The sequence below is a fragment of the Taudactylus pleione genome, unplaced genomic scaffold (genome assembly GCF_031769625.1).
Source record: "Taudactylus pleione unplaced genomic scaffold, aTauple2 ptg000155l, whole genome shotgun sequence".
NCBI classification, from domain to species: domain Eukaryota; kingdom Metazoa; phylum Chordata; class Amphibia; order Anura; family Myobatrachidae; genus Taudactylus; species Taudactylus pleione.
Window position 1 is genome coordinate 1,241,640 of NW_028284557.1, and position 20,506 is coordinate 1,262,145.

Sequence of the window (20,506 nt, forward strand, 5' to 3'; positions counted from 1 at the left end):
CGGCAGATGTACCGATATATCTGTAAAATATATCGGCATTGGCTGTACTGCAGGGCCGACCTGATATGTCTGTAAACAAGGATGGTCACAGATGTATCGTCTGTACACATGGATAGATGCACTATGCGATATGTCGTTCGGTGGCTGTACGAACAACATATTGTATAGCTTGCACCCAGCTTTAAGGTCCCAAGCTTTCCCATTACCCCACCACAGTCTAGGAGGGATGTGGAGGACCCATTACATCTTAGGACAGTACTGGTGGGGCACATTGACTTGGGATTTTTTTTTTTTTTACTAAGTGGAGGAAAATTATTTGGTCCTAAACTCTAATAAAAAACCAAGGAGACAATTACTGAGTTTGATGATCATCAAGGTCGAATCTACAGCCACTAGTTTTAAATAATGCTGAGGTAGATAGGGTGAGCAATTTTATATTGCGTCTTGTCCATATTAGCTCAATGGACAACTGTAAACTTTTACAGCGTGTGGTAAGATCTGTTGAACATGTAATTGGTATGAGGCCTCCCTCCATTGAGGACATTTATGCAAATGCAGTTTGTGTCAGGTGTAAGCATTGCTATGGACTGTAACCATCCTAACCATATTGTGTTTTCTTAACTACTATCAAAAAGGTGTTTTAGATTCATCAAATCACAGACATCAAGGTTGAAAAAGAGCAGTTTCCTCTCAGTTTGGGATGAATTTGCTTAGTTGTATTTTATGGGCCGGATTCCATTAGTGGCAAAATAGTACGGTTTTCGGCAAAAAAACGGCGAAAACGGGAGGTGTGAGAAAAAACTGGCAGAAAGTCAGGAAATTGTAGCTGTACCCCAAAAAAATGGCTGACGTACATCGAAAAATTATTTAGAAGTGTATTATTGGCCGTAATACAAGTATTTACGGTACTTAAATTGTGTTGGTTGGCGGTAATTTGCGTATACGTAAAAACGTAAACAGGGGGTACATTAAAATGGGTGCAAGTATATTTTCGTTTCGTAATAGCTCAAGATTAAAAACCGTAAAGCACCTGCTGCGGCCACGTGCGATGTTTAAAACACTTCACGCATCCATACCGCCCCCCGAAAAACCAGACCCAATACGTTAAATCCATTTTCAATGATTTTGTTTTTCTCCAAAGAGTGACCGACTGTTTTTCGCCAAATTATGCAGCTTTCAAAAAAAATAAATGGTGTCATTTATCATTTGGGGATGAAAGAAATCCCCACATTTTTAGTCAAATATAGGGATTTTGCCATTTTTTTTTCTGCTCTTAGGTGGAGAAACCTTTTCGCCTGTTTTGTGTGAAAATCGTCTGATTTCGCCGCTAATTGAATCCTATATCAGATGCCTGTATTGGGATTATGGCCCTTATTCAGAGGCGGTCGGAGGATGCAAGCGGTTGCTCAGAAACTGGGCGGCCGCTTGCACCCCTGGGGATGCGAAGAGAAATCCGACCAAAGTGCCGGGTGCGCGGCGCTAACAGCTGCGCGCCCGGCACTTTGGTCAGAGAATGCTGGTTACCGCGCCTTAACACCCTTGTTAAGGCGCGATGACCACGATAACCGGCATTCTCCGACCACACAGTGCACTGAATTTAATAGATCCGGGAGCTCGCTCCTGGCGCTATTCAATTCGCATTGAAATGAATCTCCCCCACAGACTAATACAATGTATACACCTACCAATATATTACCCATTTTCATCTACAACACACAAAAACTTCAACCTAGGAAATCACACAAAAACTTCAACCTAGGAAATCAATCTATGGTTCTCAAGCTGCTGTGAAACTACAAGTTCCATCATATCCTACTAAGCAATGTCTTTGGCCCCGATTTATAAATGGGAGAAAGTTTGGGGGGATATTTGCGAATTTACAATATCCCCTTAATGTAGCTAGGGGGGACCACAGCAGATATCAGAGATATATCCTGCAACCCCCCATTTTCCATCGCAATGATCAGCGATCACTTTACCCTTACACATTGCAGGGACGGGCTCTATCACTGATTGTGTATTATGATACATACCAGCGATCTTTAAGTTCTTATTTTTAATGTGATAAGAAATTATAACTAGGTCTAGAACCTAATAATTAATAAATATGCTCCTATACATCAAGCTCTGCGGCCATCACTGAGGCTCTCCTGCAATGTCCACCCCAATGCATAGGCAAGGCAATGATCACATATTTACCAAGAACAGTGGCTATCCACCTATGCTATCTCCATGTTAGTTTTATTTTTAATTGCTATTTATTTTTTTTAGAATCTGCAACTGGAACCTCTTGTATGGCACTATAAAATACTTGCCTACCTTTACACCTCTCCCTCCGGGAGACTTCCCAGAGGCAGAGGAGTAAAGGGGTGAAGCAGGCAAACCCCCCCACCAGGGGTAATCGCGGCATTACACAGAGGGACATGGCTACAATTCGCATCCATCACACCCACCCCATTCCACTAGGAAGAGGGTAGTATGCGGGATGGTTCGGTTCCCCACCCTTTCAGAGGTACTCATACCACTGCCAGCCAGTATCACCGGAGCAGCTCACCATCACTCAGCTGTTCCAGCAACACTAGTCGGTCCTCCCACATCCCGCCCACTTCCAAGCAAAGCGGGCAGGATGCCTACCTGCCAACATGACCCATTCCATTAGGTAAAAAAATGCTCTGCTCCTGGACTTCCTAGCCAGGGCCGGCTCTAGGGGGCGCCACCAATAGAGGGTACACCCTTCCCCAGCATTCCGATTTCAGTGGGACAGTACTGGCCCGCGGGTGGTCAAATCGGGGTGTTGGGGACCCCTTCTGCCGCTGTGCCGGGACCCCGGAGTCTGAATGGATGCTGCGCGCATGCACGCAGCATCCATTCAGTGACGGGAGAGGGCTCCCCGCAGCCTGACATTATTTGGATGGGCATGAGAATGTCATGTAAGGGGCGTGGCCTATGGTTATTAGGCCACACCCCAATTTCAGCCACGTTGGGCTGCGCTGCGCACTATATGAAGCGCAGAGCTCTCGGGCGGCACAGGGCACTATTCGCCCTGGAGCCGGCCCTGTTCTTACCTAATTAATGATTGCAGCCACCTGTGTTTAACCAGGTAATTGATGAGACAGGTGTTTCAATACAGGAGGCTGCAATCATAAATTAAGATGGAATTAAGTCCAGGAGCATTTTCTACCTAATGGATGGGTCATGTTAGAGGGTCTGAGGACATATGATGAATGATATCGGGAATTGTGGTCCATGGGGTAGGGGGTGGGGCCAATATAACACAATTCAATGATAATCGCGTCATATAGGCCCCATCCCCTTTTCTCTCCCACAGAAAAGATTATAAAAGTAAATAAATGGTTGCTGCTATTTCCTAATTGGAGAAAGGACCTCTGTGACGTAGACACCACGTGACCGCTGCAGGAGGCTGGACCGCTCCTGCGTTACCATCCACTAGGGCATAGAGGGGGAATATATATTTGTGGCGAGCGCAGCGAGCCACCGTGCCCGCGAGGGGACACTTTTTGTCCCCCGTTACCATCCCCGCCCCTCCCCCTTTCAGGCCGAGTCACGTGGGTGTGACGTCACAGGGCCATCAGCCCTGTACAGTCTAGAGTAGACCTAACCGTAAATAAATGTGAACTTGTCCCCAAAAAGGACTCTCTATCATCTTCAGAAGTAGCGATAAAAAAAATCTTACTTTCCAGGTCATAATAATAATGCCTACAAGGTTGTCAGGCTATCCTGAGACTTGTAGTTCCACAACAGCTAAAAAGCAGCACTGTCTCTCTCTGCCATATGGTGAATATAACCTGACCCATCACTAGCCAAGGTTATGACCTTTTACCTCATCGTCATTCCGGTAACTCTTCCGCATGGCCCCTAGGTCCATGACGTCACTTCCAGCGTAGCCGCCGGACGCACGGATGGGCAGTGATAGTCTATACCGGGCAGTCTGCGACAACGACGTCACCAGCCCACGCCACATGGAGCATCACCAGATGACGTCAACAGCCCGGGGCAGAGCTGGCGTCGGTTGCTGTGGAAACAAATGTCGCAGAAAGGAAGGGACTGGTCGGTACCGAGGGCGAGACAGAATTACGTCGTGGTGGGCGGAGTCAATGCGAGAAGGCAACCAATAGCTACAGAGGAATGGGCGAGCCTAGACGCTCTCCACCGTTCCGCTTCGTTGCTGTATGCCAGAACAACCAACCAGAAGCCATCGATAGACCAAAAGGGGTGGAGCTAAAGATCCGGAAACACGGGACGATGTAAACAGTCACATGGAGGTGTGCAGCGGCGGGGAGATCGGGAGAGGAGATCCGGAGGCGTAGACACTATGGTACCGACAAGGCCATGGGCCGGGAATGCGGAGCCCCAGCACTAATCCCGGCGGCTGTAATCTAAGGTCACATGACCAGCAGCAGCCAATCTAGGTAATGATCAGGTTACAGATGCCTCTCCTCTTGGTCTCCTGCTGACTAATTGCAAACACTTTTCTTTATTTTTTTTTTAGGTGTTTAGGTTATACTCAGCCAACCCCACTCATAATGTTTTGCTATGGAACCTTTATTATGTAGAGAGATTTTTGTTCGTGTATAGTACTAATGGTTAAAACATTAAAGGACTGTGGTTACCATTCAAATGCAGAATGTGTTTAAGAGTATGTGGATCCTGGCATATAACTGATGTATGGTTCATTGTCCACAACATGTCTTGCCCCGTTATGTAATCATAAGGTGTCGATTGCAGGTCCTTGGTAAGACCTGTCATAGCCAAGCAGATGGACCGGTGTGCAGAGCCCGACTGTCGGCAAGACAAGTTTGATGGTAAACCTAATGGTGCACCCATAAAGTGTTCACAAGACGGACTCAACCAGACAATACAGACACCCAGGTAAACATAAAGTTATATCTTTAAGGTTGATTTCAGAATTTTTACCATTCATAGTAATATTTTCTATTTCACTATTACAGATGTTTGTCCACTTCAATTCTACAGAGGTCTGATGAGGACTGTTCCCCCAGGAAACGTCAAAGAGCCTTGAATGGTCCTCTGTGCTCTCCCATACTTCCTCAGCACCTAAATGCCACCAGGCATAGAAGTAGTGAACATGATATAAGAATCTCTGGCAAAGACACAGGCCTTCTCGAAGGTCCTGGCATAGCAGGAGAACACAATTGGGCTACACGTTCTGGGAGTCGGGTCACAGCACTTTATGCAAAGTTGGTTCAGGAGCTGGAGACACAGGTTGCAGAACTGCACCAGATCTTGGCTTCTCGAGATGAGATAGTCAAAGTAAAAGAATGGAGGATACAGGAACTTGAGCAAGAGAATCAAGAATTAAGAAGACAAGTTCAGACTTTGGAGGAGCAGAATGATGCATTATCTCATAGGGAAACAAGTGCGACAAGAGAGGGTGGCAGACTCCTGGGATCAGATGGCCAATGTGTGGGTGAGAAGTCTTCAAACATTGTCATCATCAAACTTTATTTATAAGTCTTAAGTATCCCAGATTGCTGTCCATGTGTAAAATGTTTATTTATGTAATCTTCAACAGAAAGGCAACTCGATGAAAGTCATCACATTCAAATTAATTAATAAGGATTTATTTTTTTTGCACAAATTGTAGATTGTGGCCTAGAAGAGTTAATGACATTTGAAGGAGGAATAAAATTTTTGCCTTCTGCATTGTAAAGTCAGGAATACTAGCATTTTTAAAGTAGTTTTACATTTCCCACTTTTATTGTATACTAGCTGTTGCCCATGGCTTCTCCCATAATGAAATCTCTTCTGCCAACATTTCTTTTTTATTAGAGGTGTTATAGTTGTATTGCTTTGCATAGGAGCCCTGTCTCAAGAGTGGCCCATGTGACCAGCAGCGCTATACAGACTGGTGGCAGCAGCGCCTTCACCCACTGTGTGCCCTGTGCCAGACTGCTGTGTAGCCTATTCTTTTCAAGTGAATGTGTTCCTAAAGCATCCCATCACTTACCAACCACGTGTGCCAGACCTAACCCTCCTGTCAATGTAATGGACTAGCGCCACCCGTTCCCCATATTTTCTGAATAATTACACTCTGTACTTATAACATCTCCCCAGCCAGCCCCCATGCTTCATCAGCCATCTCCCTTCTGTCTATCAAGCCATCCCACCACCGGACGGCACCCCCCCCTCGGCCAGCGCCCCTGGAGAGTGCCATCCTGGCCAAAGGGTAGATACACCCCTGTCAATACATTTTGTTTTTGGTACTGCTCAGCTTTACCTTAACGGATCAAGATTAAACAAAGTGCAGGTTATTTCTAGGAGAAAATTGGTTCAGTAGTTTTTGCACCAACTTGGAACAAACAGACACAACGTTCTTATTATATTAGTTAAGATGTGGATCTGGGAAATACTGATATGACAGATTTCACCTAGAATACAATGGAAGGAAATGCAGCCATTAAATTATACAAACTAAAATAGACAATTTGGCGATATATGCCAAAACTTTGCATGCTCAAGTATGAAAACCAATTTATTTTTTTTCTTTGTAATCGTTTATTGAATAAATTTGAGAGTACATTGAAAAAAATGCAATAAGCAATAATATAAAATCATTATAAAACAATTCAAATCAGCGAAAAAGCTATAAACAGTTGTATGCAGTATAGTTAGAATTGGCTTATAGAATTAACCAGAGTGGGTAAAATTGAAAATAGGAGTGGGGAAGGTGAAAGGGAAAAAAAGGTAAGAGGGAAATGAGAGAAACAAAGTAGAGTAAAAGAAAAAATGAGGGGGGAGCGAGTCGGGGGGGGGGGGGGGGTTTGGAATTAAGAATTACAGTGACAGTGATCACCACGGCACTAACTAAGACCGGGGAGGGGTTTATTTTGATAAGAATACCAAGGGCTCCATGTAGATTGGAACTTCTGGACAGTATTGTTGCGTAAGCTAGTAATGTATTCCATTTTTGCTACAAACCAAATTTTGTTCACAAGTTCTTGTCGGCTGGGAGTGTTCGGGGCCTTCCAATTACGGGCTATCTGATATCTGGAAGCTGAAGATATGTGAAGAGCCAGTTTTTTGGAGATATTGGGAACATTATAATTCGGGGCGCAAAGTAGAAGATTAGCAGGAGTAGGAGAAGTCGGGGGTCTAAGGAGTTGGGAAAGTAGGGTGCGAACCATGTTCCAGAATGGGACGATCAGGGGACAGGTCCACCATGTATGGAAAAATGTACCTACTTGACCCCAACCTCTCCAACATAAGTTAGAAGAGTTAGGATACATCTGAATAAGACGTTTTGGCACTAAGGACCTCATTCAGAGTCGGTCGCGAGCGCCGATGCGCTCGTAACCGACTCGATGGTTTGGCCTGCGCACGCACAGCGGCCGCAATGCGCGTGCGCAAGCCCCGGAGCGAGAGAGAAACTTTGACGCTCCGGAGCTAGTTACCAAAGGGGCGTCTGTCGATGTTGATCGACAGCTGCCCCCGTTTGGTAGGCGGCCGGGGGGGTGGTTTCCAAAACTGAGGCGTTCCTTAAGGAATGCTTGCCGTTTTGTGGGCGGCCGCACTGACATAATCAGTGATGTCAGTGGAGAGCTTCCTGCTCCATCAGAGCAGAAAGCTCCCTGGGGCTTACGAGTGCCCAGACCCTACCCTAGGGTCTGGTCGTAAGCCCCGATGGTCGCGATAGTGATCACCATCACGACCATCAACCTGGTCGGTCGTTAAGCTGTGGGTGGTAACCCACAGCTTAACGATCGACAAGGAGGCGGCCGTTCAGGATGCAAGCGGCCGCCCTGATTCTGTGCGACCGCTTGCATCTAACGACCGCCTCTGAATGAGGTCCATAGTGTCACCTGGTGTACACCTTTATAAGAGTTCTCTCTGATGGCTACACTGATAGAACACTTTGTGATAGCTAAGTGTATAGTATCCCAGGCCTCCTCTCCATGGGACAAGCCTAGATCTGATTCCCAGGCCTGTTCGTGTACTTCAAATGGAGGAGACTACAATGCCAGAATGGAGTGGTATATAGATGAAATAGCCCCTTTGTTGTTAAATTTATAAATGCATAGACTTTCAAAGGGTAAGGGGTTGTGAGGGGCGAGCAGAGGAAGATGAAATCACAAAATGGCAGATTTGTAAATAGTGGTAATGTAGAGTATTAGGGATTCTGTGTTTTTGTTGAATATCTGCGAAGGACACAGAGGAAAATGCCCCAACGATATGGTGGAACCTTGTAATGCCAGCTGAGGTCCAGGGGCGAGCCATGCCAAGAGAAAGGCCTGGGGGGAATGCAGGATTATTCCAGATGGGTGTTAGAGAGGAAGGGTGCGAGGAAAAAAACTAAATTTTATCTATTGGATCCCAGTTACTAAGCGTCGAGTTAATAGTGGGACACAGAAAGGAGGATTTGGGTCTGTATTTACGAGGCAGCCACGGCAAGTAAGAGATTGAGTGGATATCTACAAGGTCACTTTCCAGGTCGACCCAACGCTTGATGTGTCGAGGAAAATGCCATGAGGCCATTTGACTCAGTCGGGGGTAGCATTATAGTAACGTCGTCGATTGGGTAGACCCAAACCTCTAATAATTGGTTTTATAGCGTGAGTCATAGGATTTTGTTATGGAGACCCCAAGGTATTTCAGGAAATCCCTCTTCCAAAGGAAATTAAAATTTGACTGTAACAACCTCCTCGTGTTTCCAGGGAGATGAAGAGAAAGGGCCTCGGATTTATCATGTTTGATTTTGTAGCCCGATAAAGAGCCATAGAGAGAGAGAGAGCTCCTGAAATAGGTTGGGAAGTGACGTGAGTGGGCTTGTTAGCGTGAGGAGTATATAGTCAGCAAATAAGGAAAGGGTATATCGGGATTGTTTGATTTTGACACCGGCTATGTTAGGGTTTTCGTCTTATACGGCTAGTGAGCGGTTCTATGATAAGGGCAAATATCAGGGGTGATAAGGGACATCCCTGTCTGGTCCCATTGGTGATAGAAAATTAGTCTGATAGTAGACTGCCTGTGGAGACTGAGGCGGAGAGGTTATAATATAGGGCTTGAATAGCCTGTAAGAACTTCCCGTGAAACCCGAAGCTGCGCAGTGTTTGGAACATAAATGACCAAGAGACCATATCAAAGGCCTTCTCCGCGTCCAAGGCAAGCACCAGAGAAGGAAGCTTGTGAGCATTGACATAGTGAACTATATCAATAGTGCGTCTAGTATTGTCTAGTGCCTGCCTGGACGAGACAAAGCCCACTTGGTCTGGGTGAATCAGAGTGGGGAGAAGTGAGTTTAGCGTATTTGCAAGTACTTTGGCGAAAAGTTTTAGGTTGGTATTAAGCAGTGAGATGGGGCGGTAGTTAGATACTAATAATGGGTCTTTATTGGGTTTTGGAAGGACGGCGATAGTAGCTTTGGTCGTATCCGGGTGAAATGAAGCTCCTTCTAGGATTTGGTTAAAAACCACAGTTAAGTGGGGTATCCGAGAGGATTGGAAGGTTTTATAATAAGACATTATAAATCCGTCGGGACCTGGGGCTTTAAAGGGTTTTTGCATTTTAAGGGCCGAGAGGATTTCTTCGGCGGAGATAGGGTCATCGAGAGCAGTGGAAGTTGCGGTATTTATGTGGGGAAGATTACAAGAGGCTAAGTAATCTGTAATTGAAGTGTTGGCTGGAGAGGGAAGAGGGGAATACTCGGAAATATTATAGAGGTGTTCGTAATATGTTTTGAATATCGAATTGATGATAGTAGGGTTATATTGATGAGTGCCATAGTCTTCTTTTAATACTGGGATCACGGTCCTGGCCTTCCCGGCTTTCAATCTATTAGCTAGTAGGAAATCTGCTTTGTTACTTTTTTCGGAGAATATTTGGTTAAGCCAACGTAAAGACTGTTCAGTCTTTTCAGCCTGAAGGGCATTGAGGGATGCTTTTGCAGAAGTTAGTTGGTTATATAGAGAGCGGAAAGGGAGACGTTTATGAGAGGTTTCCAGGCGGTGGACCTCTTCTGTCAGGGAAGTCATTTGGGATCTACGTTCTTTGTTTCTGAAGGAGGCATAGCTAATGATATGTCCCTGAATGACTGCTTTATGTGCTTCCCATGCTATTGGTGTACATGCAGAGTCTGTAGTGTTCAGGGAAAAATAATCTTCGAGAGCAAGTTTAAGTTTCTCCTGAAATTTTGGGATCTTCAAGAGGGTTTCGTTTAGACGCCAAGGAGGTCGAGATGTGTGCGTGTCAAAAAAATCAAATGATGTAGTAACTATGGAATGGTCAGACCAGTGATTAGTGACTATAGATGAATCAGAGAGGTGTAACAGAGAAAAAGATCAATCCTTGATTAAGATTGATGGGGAGTTGAAAAAAAGGTGAAGTCACGGGATGTAGGATGGAGAGTTCTCCAAGTATCGAAAAGGCCTGATTCACGAAGATGTGAGTTTAAAGGTCTGGTCAAAGATCAAGGTCGTAAAATAGTAGGGGCAGGAGATTTGTCGAGTTCATGGTTGAGGACGGCATTGAAGTCTCCACCCACAAGAAGGTAGCCCTTCCTATATTTATTTAATTTGGGAAAAAAAGGAGTTGAAAAATGATATCTGGCCATTGTTAGGAGCATACAGATTAGCTATTGTGCATTCCAGGTTACCCAGTTTACCAGTTAATATAATGAATCTTCCATCAGAATCGGTGTGTGCTGAATTTTGGACAAAGGGCACTTTATTGCTAATTAGTATCGCCACCCCATTGTGTTTCGATTGACTAGAAGAGTAGTAGGAGGTAGGGAAGTTCTTGGAATGTAGAGAAAGGTGCATATTAGCTTTAAAATGAGTCTCTTGTATTAGAACAATCCCAGCTTTGAGACTTCGGACAGATCGAAAAAGCGAAGATCCCCTTTGAGGGGTATTCAAACCTTTGGCATTTAAGGAGATGAAAGTTAGTGACCTAGTTATAGGGTACGTTTGAAAGAATAGTTTATAATGAGAATGAGGGGAATCCGACTCGCTGGGGAGGAGGGGAAAGGTATAAGATCAGAGTAAAAGGGATAATGGGGAAGGATCCGAATGGGAATTCCTCGTGTCCTGCAGAGGAAGACACACACGGTAAACGGGATATAAAGTCCAAAAAGGTAGCAGGGACAGTAGTCTGAGCTGCCTTAGGAAAATTAGAAAATATGGGCTGTGAAATGGAATAGTATTCAATATGGGGAGCGTGTGGAGGTAGTCAGAAGTAGATGGTGGGAGTGTCAGAGAGTCGTAACCCTCCAGTGGTGGTCGTATAGTGAAAAAAAAAAAGAAATATAGAGAGGCTTAATAAAAATTGAAAATATGTCACTGTAGGTGATGAAGGGGGAAGAGTGCAAAGGCGGAGATCAAAGAGGTCAGTAAGAGGTTGGGTATAAAATACGCAAAAATAAACATTGCAATCAAAAATAACAGTATACCCATTATATAAACATACTTTAGCAATCAATTGGATTTCCCCAAGAGTTCACTAAGATTGAATCAATAATTCACATATATAAGCTAAGCTAAACCGCTGAGAAGTTATAGAATTGTCTAGGTTTACACAAACTTTTAAGAATATAACTCTATTGATTGGAGACACGACCAAACAGTGGAACATTGAAAATAGCTAATATATATCAGGATATCAAATAATAATTGTGTTGAAAAGGATATGATGTGGGTTGGGTGACCATTGAAAAAACGGGGGTAGTCATTTATGGTGATGGCAAATCCCAGATTTGTAAAGTCCCCAGCAAACATGTATTAGAGTCTGCGGAATGAGGGAATAGTTAACTTCTTCAGGTAGCAGATGATGTGGTGGGAGAAGGGCTGGAGTCCTCCAGATGAGTGAGAAAGTCTTTGTCCTCTCTGGGATCTCTAATGATAACTGTTCTCCCGTTGAAGTCGATCAGCAGTTTGAAGGGGAAGTCCCAACGGTAGCGGATACCTCGTGAACGTAGTGTGCTAGTCAGATTTCGGAGTTCCTGGCATTTGATGATTGTGAGAGGGGCCTGGTCTTGAAAGAACTGGAGTTTAATGTTGTCGTATAGGATATGAGATTTATTGCGCGTTGGAGCAACGACTCTTTCCTTATCCTTAAAACTGAGAACGCATTATTACATCCCGTGGGGGTTCACCATCATGGGGCTTAGGTCTAAGGGCCCGGTGGGCTCTTTCTAATGGTAGTTGCTGGGGACCCAGATCAGGGATAATAAAGGTGAATATTTTGTGCAGATAGTTGTCCGGGGTTACAGATTCTGGGATATTCCGGATACGAAGATTATTTCTTCTTTCCCGGTTCTCTAAATCCTCATTTTTAGTGCGAAGATCAGCAAGGTCTTCAATAATGTGGTCGAGATCTCTGTGGGTTTCGTTTTGGGATTTTTGGAGAGCATCTTGACGAGACTCCAATTTAGAGGTTCTGGAGGACAATGATGAGAGATCGGATTTAATGGATGAGACCAGTTTATGTAGTTTGGATTCCAGAGATTCCTTGAGGTCTGTGATAAGGGATCGTAATGCCATGATGTCCTCTTTAGTGGACAGAGCTGGAGGGGGGGAATCATCATCATCATCTGTCTGGTGAGGGCGCTGTGACGGGGTCAACAGCCATTGAGGACTTATCACCTTGTCACCGCCCACTCATTTTCTGGTGTTTGCGTTAGACCTATTCATAATGATATCGTAGGAACAGTAGTGAGAGGGAGACCTGGTATAACAGTGAATTGGAGGAGAATGCTGTATTGAACTATATAGCCTAATTTAGTACCACCAGAGGGTGCAACATCGGTGCGCTCAGGGACTCATTGATACAAATTGTTATAGCAAATAAAGAGTGTCGTAATAGCAATACGTTGCTGAAGGGGGACAAACAATGCTGGCAGGAGAGTCCAGGAGGTCACGGACCAGGATACAGTGAGTTTGGACTAAAGCTGGATACTGCTTTGGCAGATGATAATTCCAAGTGGAAGAATCTATGAGGTAGAGATTCCTGTAAGGTCCAAATCTTGTATTCACTTGGTGTCTCGGTAGAGGGTCACGGACATTTATAGGATGGCACCTTTTATAGGATGGTATCTGGGAGTTCCACAGTGTGAGAGAGCCGCCCTCTGAGCTGGCAATGGTGTCTCTGCAGGCGACTCACAGGGATTTTAGGTGCTAAGGACAGGGAGATAATCGAGTCAGCAGCAGTGAAAGTGACATGCAGGGAGAAAGCAGGTTTCTTCACAAGATGGCGCCTGAGTGATCTTTGGCTCAGTGCCCAGACAGGGCCTCTCCCGTTGTCAAGTTGTGTGGTGCCGTGCGGGACCCTAGGGGTGAAGGCAGCAGGCTCCTTTACTCCCGGGCTGTGATTCCAGCGGGCAGCGTGGGGGTGAGTGAGTAAAACTCTCACCTCTGAATGATGCCGGCGTCCTCTTCAGATCTCCCGCAGGTCGCGGTCAGGAAGGCAGCTCCGGGTCCCAAGATCCACACCGGGCGGGTACCGGTAAGTGGAGTCAGGTCGGGAACATGTCCCGTGGCAGGCTGAATGTAGAAGGTACACTCCGGTGTGTACCAGGCGATCCATCGTGGGAAGCGGCAGTAAATCAAGGCCGCGGCTTCCGTGACAGCGTTAACAAACACTGCCCGGCTCCGCGAACCTCGCCGTCCTAGGGTGTCGGGTCACTGGGGTATGAGGAGGGTGGGAATGAGCCGCCAGGGAAAGCAAGTGGGCCAGATAATCCAGTGTTTTAGCTGGAGCTCCGGACACCCACGTCTGGCTTCTTCACTAGTCAGGCCACGCCCCCTGAAAACCTATTTTTTTTAATGCTTACAACTTGCTTTTATTTTACAAAGTTTCACAACTTGAGCACAATACACAGCAAGTATTCTATTACTTTACTAGAATTAAATTTAATTTATATTTCCAGGTTTTTACTAATCTTTCTTTTGTCACGTTATTTTGTCTCATCAGTTGTCAATGACAGTAACGTCTCCTTCTTAAGGAACCTGGCAGGATTTCTGGAAAAAAAATCCAATTCACAGGTAATAGGATTAGTGAAATTACTTTGTGACCTCCTGCTTCGTTGCAAATATTATACAATAGTTATACAGTTTCAGTCTCTCAAACAATAGTTCTTTGACTTTTTTTTGTCCAGATCTCCCCTCCTCAATCCTTTTCTACACCCCTTCCATGCAATGAAAGTAAGCTCCCATCTGTAGAAACCATAGCACCCCCAGCTTCACCCACTATCTCAGATGCAGACCGTACAAACGCACCAGAAGTAACCAGCTCTCCCCCAGAAGGAATGCTGCGAGTTTCTGGGGTAACAAGTGGCTTCCAGTACTGGATGAAAATGGAGGATGGTGGCGAGAACACATTACCTGAATCTTGCGTGTTGTGGGAGGAGCCTCTACAGGAAACCTTGCCAGATGGTACCCCTGCATGGGCATCACCTATAGAGGTATATATGATTTTATGACACATACCAATACTACTCCGGTATTTGTGACTGCATGTGTCATATTATGTAGAGTAGAATTTATGCTTAAAGCACAAATTGCATCAATTTTTTTTTTTTTTTATGTTTAGAGTAATGGACGTCCAAAACTTGAGTTGGTGCCTGCGTCTGGGGTATATATCACTTACCAGCAGCTGGAGGACCTCTCTCATATCCCTCCAGATAAACCCAAACTAATGACCAGACGGCTACTGGATTATTTCTTCTCACGTGAGACTCTGGCCCGATCTTCAGCCACAGGACAGCGGATTGCTCATAACAACACTACCATGGAAAAACCACTACGTCTGCCTGATACAGTGGTAACAGCTATTAAAGGTGAGGACCCTGCTATTGTGCCGACTGTGGGCCTGGTTCAGAATTAGGAGCAAATGAAAAAAAAAAAATAGGAGCAATTTGCTCCTCGAATAAATCCTGTTGCAATGGAAGTGGTGAAAATGCAGAATTTTTTTGCATGCAGGGTAAATTTTGGCTGTTTTTGCATGTAGTGAATAAATACTGGGCAGCTTAAGTTTTACACTGAAATTTTGAATAACTCTAAAGCGGCCCATACACTGTCCGATTTTTTTACACGATTTCGATCGATCGCAACGATCAATCGTGCACATCGTGCGTTGTTTTGGTATGTTTGCGATGTCGATGCACGTTCCCGCCCTCGTATAGTTGGATCGTACATCTTATGGAAAAACCGTAAGATTGCGATCTATTGTGTAGGATGTATTATGATGTATGTATGATCGTAACGAACAATCGTACACCATTTGACCACATCGTATGCAGACTTTCAAAGGAAGAATCGCAAGGGCAATCGTACAATGCATCGCGAGGTTTCTAATCGCACCGTGTATGGCGGCATAAGACACTCTTCTTCCAAACTCTAATCTACCTGCACATTTTAAATCTGCCCCACCTGTAGTACAACCTGGTTTTACCATGTTGCAAATAGCTCCTTTTTTATTGCTCCTAAATTTTTATCAGGCCCTGTATTCCTAGCAAGGATATAAATCTCATCTAGCCTTCGCCTATCGAGATCTGCTTTTGTAGGCTCAATTCTCCCAAACCAAATTCCTTTGTATGGTGTAAGGGAGTTGTGTATAATTTCAAAGACATGCACTTCTCCTGTATGGAGAATAGGAATTGAGCTTGACGTGATTATACACACACATTTTTATTATATATATATTTTATTCATTCACACACTACAGCCCTAACACTGTGGAGTTTGTATATTCTCCCTATACTTACGTGGGTTTCCTTCGGGTACTCCAGTTTCCTCCCACACTCCAAAAATATACTGGTAGGTTACTTGGCTTCCAACAAATATTAACCATAGTGTGTGTGTTTGTGTGCATGTGGTAGGGAATATAGATTGTAAGCTCCACTGGGGAAGGGACTGATTTGAATGGCCAAATATTTTTTACAGAGCGCTGTATAAATAACTGGTAATAAATAAAAAACACACACATGTAAAAATTATAGGGTCATATTTCAGTTCAGCGGTCTAAAAACATGTTATTTATGCTTAGTTTGATATCACTAGTCATATCCAATACACTGCAATGTGTACAAAGCATTTGTTACCTGGAGGCTTGCAAGACAGTAAATGCAAATACTTGCTTTAAATAGCCCCTCATTAATGAATAGAAGCAACTCCGCCCTAAGCAATTTAAAGTTTCCAGAAAATAATGTTGCATTACACAGGATTACCAGACACTATACCAAAGTTTGCCATTACAGTCCAGGTTTTAAGGCTATACATGCTTGAGAACAGGTGACTTAATTAGTACCTCAGTCACTTTGATTTGATTTAGCCATCTGGGCTCAAGCATGAATATCCTTAAAACCTGGACTGTAATGGCAGAGTTTGGGAACCTCTGCACTATACTATAAAGCTGGGCATTTTGTTTGAACTAATATTTTTAAAAAAGCTATTAATATATATTAATAATAGTATTAATATACTATTAATGCACTAATGCAAATGACATTACAAATGGACTTCATAGTCAAAATTCAGGCATTAACTTGTGCTGAATTGATAGGTTGCTTTCTCAGAATTATTAAATCAGCCCAGAAGTTCCCAAACGCGGTCCTCACGGCTCCCCAACAGTTCAGGTTTTAGAGATATCCATGGTTGAGCACAGGTGGTTAGATGTAATTGAATGAGGTACTACTTAAGTCACCTGTGGTCAAGGATGGATATCCCTAAAACCTGGACTGTTAGGGTGCCTTGAGGACTGAGGGCCTGATTCAGAGTTGGGAATAGAGTGAGATATCTCTCTCAACTGTGAACCTGAACAAACCATATTGCAATGCAAGGGGTGTAAATACATAATTTTTTTTACATGTGGGGTAAATACTGGCTGATTTTGCATGTAGCCCACAAATACTGCACAGCTTTATTATTGCTCTACAATTTAGATGTCAGTTTGGACACCTCCCTCCCAAATCTAAATCTCTCTGCACATTTTAAATCTGCCCCACCTTCTGGCTTCACCAAGATGATCAGTTGAGAGAGATATCTCACTCAATTCCCAAGTCTGAATCAGGCCCTGAGTTTGGGAACCTTTGGCTCATACAATGCCTGTCTATATCTAGGAAACAGCTGCTTTCAGAATACACACCAGTTATTTAAGGTACATTAGATTCTCTATATATTTATTTCAACCAAAATGTATTAAAACTTTTACCCGTTGCATTTTTTTACCTTTTTTTTTTTTTTCTGATGCCTTCCACCCTTATTTTCTAGCATATGTGACGAGGGCCTGTGGCCGTGGCTGTAACTTTAACGCAGTTATAAACAGTAAGTGTGGAACATCTCGACGGGCAGTGAAAAAGATGTCTATCCGCATTGACTGGACAGAAGGAGGGACTAAACACTGCCCCAAGCTACCACCCACATTACCAGTTCAGAGGCTGCAGTCTCTCACTGAAAAGTCTACAATTCCTGCAGTGAAGGCAACAGAGCCATTGACAACACAGAGTGTGCCACAGAACAGTTGAGCATTGCTGCATGAAGTGTCCACATGCAACAGATTGGTGATTTAGGCATGAGTGGCAAATGACTAATATATATATATATATATATATATATATATATATATATATATATATATATATATATATACAATTGTAGTAGGTGGACAAAAGATGACGAGTACATTCATAAGCATGAGGCAGTATTGTCTATACATTTAAAATTTTGAAAATAAAATGGGTTTGTTTGTATGTTTCAGAGTGTATAGCAATCCTATAGGTCTAAATTTGGGGAAGGTAAACTAGCAGTTGATGAATTACTGAGGCAGCCTAAACCTTAACTATGAAAAGCCAATGAGACAAATTGTCATATGAGACAATGAAGCAAAGGGGCCCTGTCTAGGGACAGATCTAATAATATTAAAACCCAGTGACTCTGGATTCAGACATCTGTAATACTAGTTAATAGCTTTTTCTTCTTAAGGGTTCATAGGGATTCACAGGGATACTTTGGGTTTTAGGTGGAGGTTAGGACCAGACAGTTAAAGCTGTTGACTACCAGGATGCACTGGTCTTTCCCCCTATACCCCACACCTAAGCCCTTCAGTTTGTCCTGGTGTCTGCAGGAGTCAGACCACCGTTTTAGACAGTGGGCTGCGTTAGGCAGCCCATAAGCATTTTTCTTTCTTTGATTTAATAGTTTATTATTCTATAAGCTGAGAGTTCAGCATCAGACTGTCTAAGATACGTCTGTGCTGACACTCCATCAACCCTCCGGGCGTCGCGACTCCAGTTCCGTCTGGTACTCTCGACGGACTCCCCAGAGACCTTGCTAGCTGGCCCCGCGGGATGACCATTGACTGCAACTCGAACACAGGGGACAGGTAAGGCGGGTTGTTATGGTAACCCGTGCAGGTAGTCTTTCCTCCGGTCTCAGTGGACAGACCGTAGGACGCTGAGTGTGTACACCGGGGAAGTCCGCGTGCTCCACTAAGACCAATAGGGTACACATGGTACGGGAAACCAGCGTCCCTGGGGTCAATATTAAGCCAGGGGAGGCCAGCCTTCCCTGTTTAAGTGGCCCCTCCCCCAGCTCAGGGCACCATTCCGCAGAGGTCTAACTGCTCTGAGCTGCATTTCCTCTCCGGCATGTCCCCTCAGAGATCTCCGGCGGCCATCTTCTCAGACCAGCCACAGCTCTCTCCGGGAACGCAGGGTCTGGGTCCCCCTACATACCACTCCCTGGAGCCAGGTTATGCAGCGCTTTTGCCTACCAGACACTACAGTCTGAGTAGTTGTATTTAGTGCCAATTGTGCAGTTAATTTTCTGCATTGTATGTGATCTGCTAGCACTGTGTATGTTTTATATTTCCTATACTGTCAAACTTTGGCTATAACTTTCTTTCTCTCGGGGCAGATGTATATAGCAATGGAAAGTGATAAAGTGGAGAGTGATAAAAGACCAACCACTCAGCTCCCAACTGTCATGTTACAGGCTGTGTTTGAAAAATGACAGTTGGGAGCTGTTTGGTTGGTCGTTTATCACTATGTACTTTATCACTTCCCAGAGCTTCATACATCTGCCCCACTGTCCATTACAATAACTATGTATTATTCAGGGACCATATATTCTTCATTTCTCACTGGAGTTGTGAAGTTGTCGCATACTGGGGCAGTTGCACTATACATAGTGCCATATATGTGCTAAAGTTCTACAGCTTTGTACAGGCTTGAACTAGCTACTTGCCTTACTTCCCTCTTGTGTTATTAACATAGTGGTGATATTCTGCCTCATACTGTTGGGCTATTTTACTCTGCAATATGTCTAACACAGGCAAAGGTAACAGAGTAGTTGCTGCACCTATATTACTCTCATGTCATGTGCAGCAGGATTGAATGAGGAAGATTTAATCCAAGAGGGACTCTGTGCTGTATGTTATAACACACCTGGCCCGTCAGCTCCCCCAGTACCTGTCCAGAAGCCCCCTTGGGCCTCTTTTACTCAGGTGCTAAATTCACTTGTGGACCGCCTAACTGTCCTGGCAGTAGTTCCTTCATTGTGGTTGCCACAGCATATACAGGCTGTAATTCCCCCTATGGGGTTGCCACAACAGGTACCAGTACCTCCTCTGCCCGTGAGAAATCATTACCCAGTAAAAATAAACGTCCTCTGGTTCTCTCTCAGTCCACACTCCTTTCAGATTCTGAGGCTTCCTCTGGAGAGGCGGATCTCTCTAATACTGAATCTCCCTCAGGGGAAGAGGAACTAAAGGCAAAAATTAATATCCCTGCCCTAGTTGGAGCGGTTAGAGATATACTTCACATACAAGATGATGAACCCGCTCCAAAGTCTAAGCACCTGCTGTTTAAGAAACAAAAGATAAACACTGCAGAGTTTCCTATCTATGATCAGCTAGTTGAACATGTGATGGCTGCCTGGCAGATGCCCGGTAAAAGGTTTCAGCCGCAGAAAAGAGTGACCCATTGTTATCCCATTCCAGCTGATCATTGTACGAAGTGGGAGACCCCCCTGGCTGTGGATTCTCATACAACGCGGTTGATCAAAAGTTCTACCTTGCCTATTCCGTCTGCTTCCTCGCTGAAGGATCCCACAGATAAAAAGGTAGAAGCTGGTCTGAAATGTATATATTTCCATTCAGGAGCCTCTGCTTGCCCATCCATGGCTTATTGGTTGGGTAGCCAAGACGATTGAAGGCTGGACAGAATGCCTCGAGGAGCTCCTCCCTGAGGATGCCTCTCAGGATCTACTTCCCCTTGTGGCTCACATTAGGGACACAGCCTCCTACACAGGGCCGGTGCAAAGTTTCTCAGCACCCTAGGCAAAACTTCAGCCAGCCACCCCCCCTCATAAGGTGTCCCAAATGCACTCTCTGGCTCTGGAGGCACATGCCTCCATTTCCCCTGTCGCAGGCACAGCTCAGAGAACAGTGCCCTGAGCATGGCTGCTGTGCTGTCACTGTGTGACAGTGACGGCCAGTCCTATACTGAAGGTGTCGGGGGCCTGGGCCTCTGGTGAGA

At 44.6% G+C, this 20,506-nt stretch overlaps 2 protein-coding genes across 2 annotated transcripts in view; one reads left to right on the forward strand and one right to left on the reverse strand.

Annotated features, from left to right (window-relative positions):
• Positions 1-4,383, reverse strand: part of PNPO (pyridoxamine 5'-phosphate oxidase) — a 49,782-nt gene extending 45,399 nt beyond the window's left edge. Inside the window, exon 1 of the mRNA XM_088474573.1 lies at positions 3,842-4,383. Within this exon, the coding sequence (XP_088330699.1) occupies positions 3,842-3,982 (141 nt within the window). The 5' untranslated portion in view covers positions 3,983-4,383. The remainder of the gene's footprint in view (positions 1-3,841) is intronic.
• LOC148521709 (uncharacterized) lies at positions 3,955-17,719 on the forward strand. The gene is made up of 7 exons (XM_088474572.1): positions 3,955-4,430; positions 4,747-4,890; positions 4,971-5,449; positions 13,945-14,015; positions 14,129-14,434; positions 14,563-14,809; positions 17,241-17,719. The coding sequence occupies exons 1-7, from the start codon at positions 4,408-4,410 to the stop codon at positions 17,492-17,494; spliced, it is 1,524 nt and encodes a 507-aa protein (XP_088330698.1). The 5' UTR covers positions 3,955-4,407; the 3' UTR covers positions 17,495-17,719.
• Positions 17,720-20,506: the final 2,787 nt, after the last annotated feature.

What these genes read in the sequence shown, in the direction of transcription:
- LOC148521709 (XM_088474572.1), top strand. Translation starts at nt 4,408, where the DNA reads ATGACCAGCAGCAGCCAATCTAG. An exon ending in CAGACAATACAGACACCCAG is followed by an intron (nt 4,891 to 4,970) that starts GTAAACATAAAG and finishes TCACTATTACAG; the next exon opens with ATGTTTGTCCACTTCAATTC. An exon ending in ATCAGATGGCCAATGTGTGG is followed by an intron (nt 5,450 to 13,944) that starts GTGAGAAGTCTT and finishes TTGTCTCATCAG; the next exon opens with TTGTCAATGACAGTAACGTC.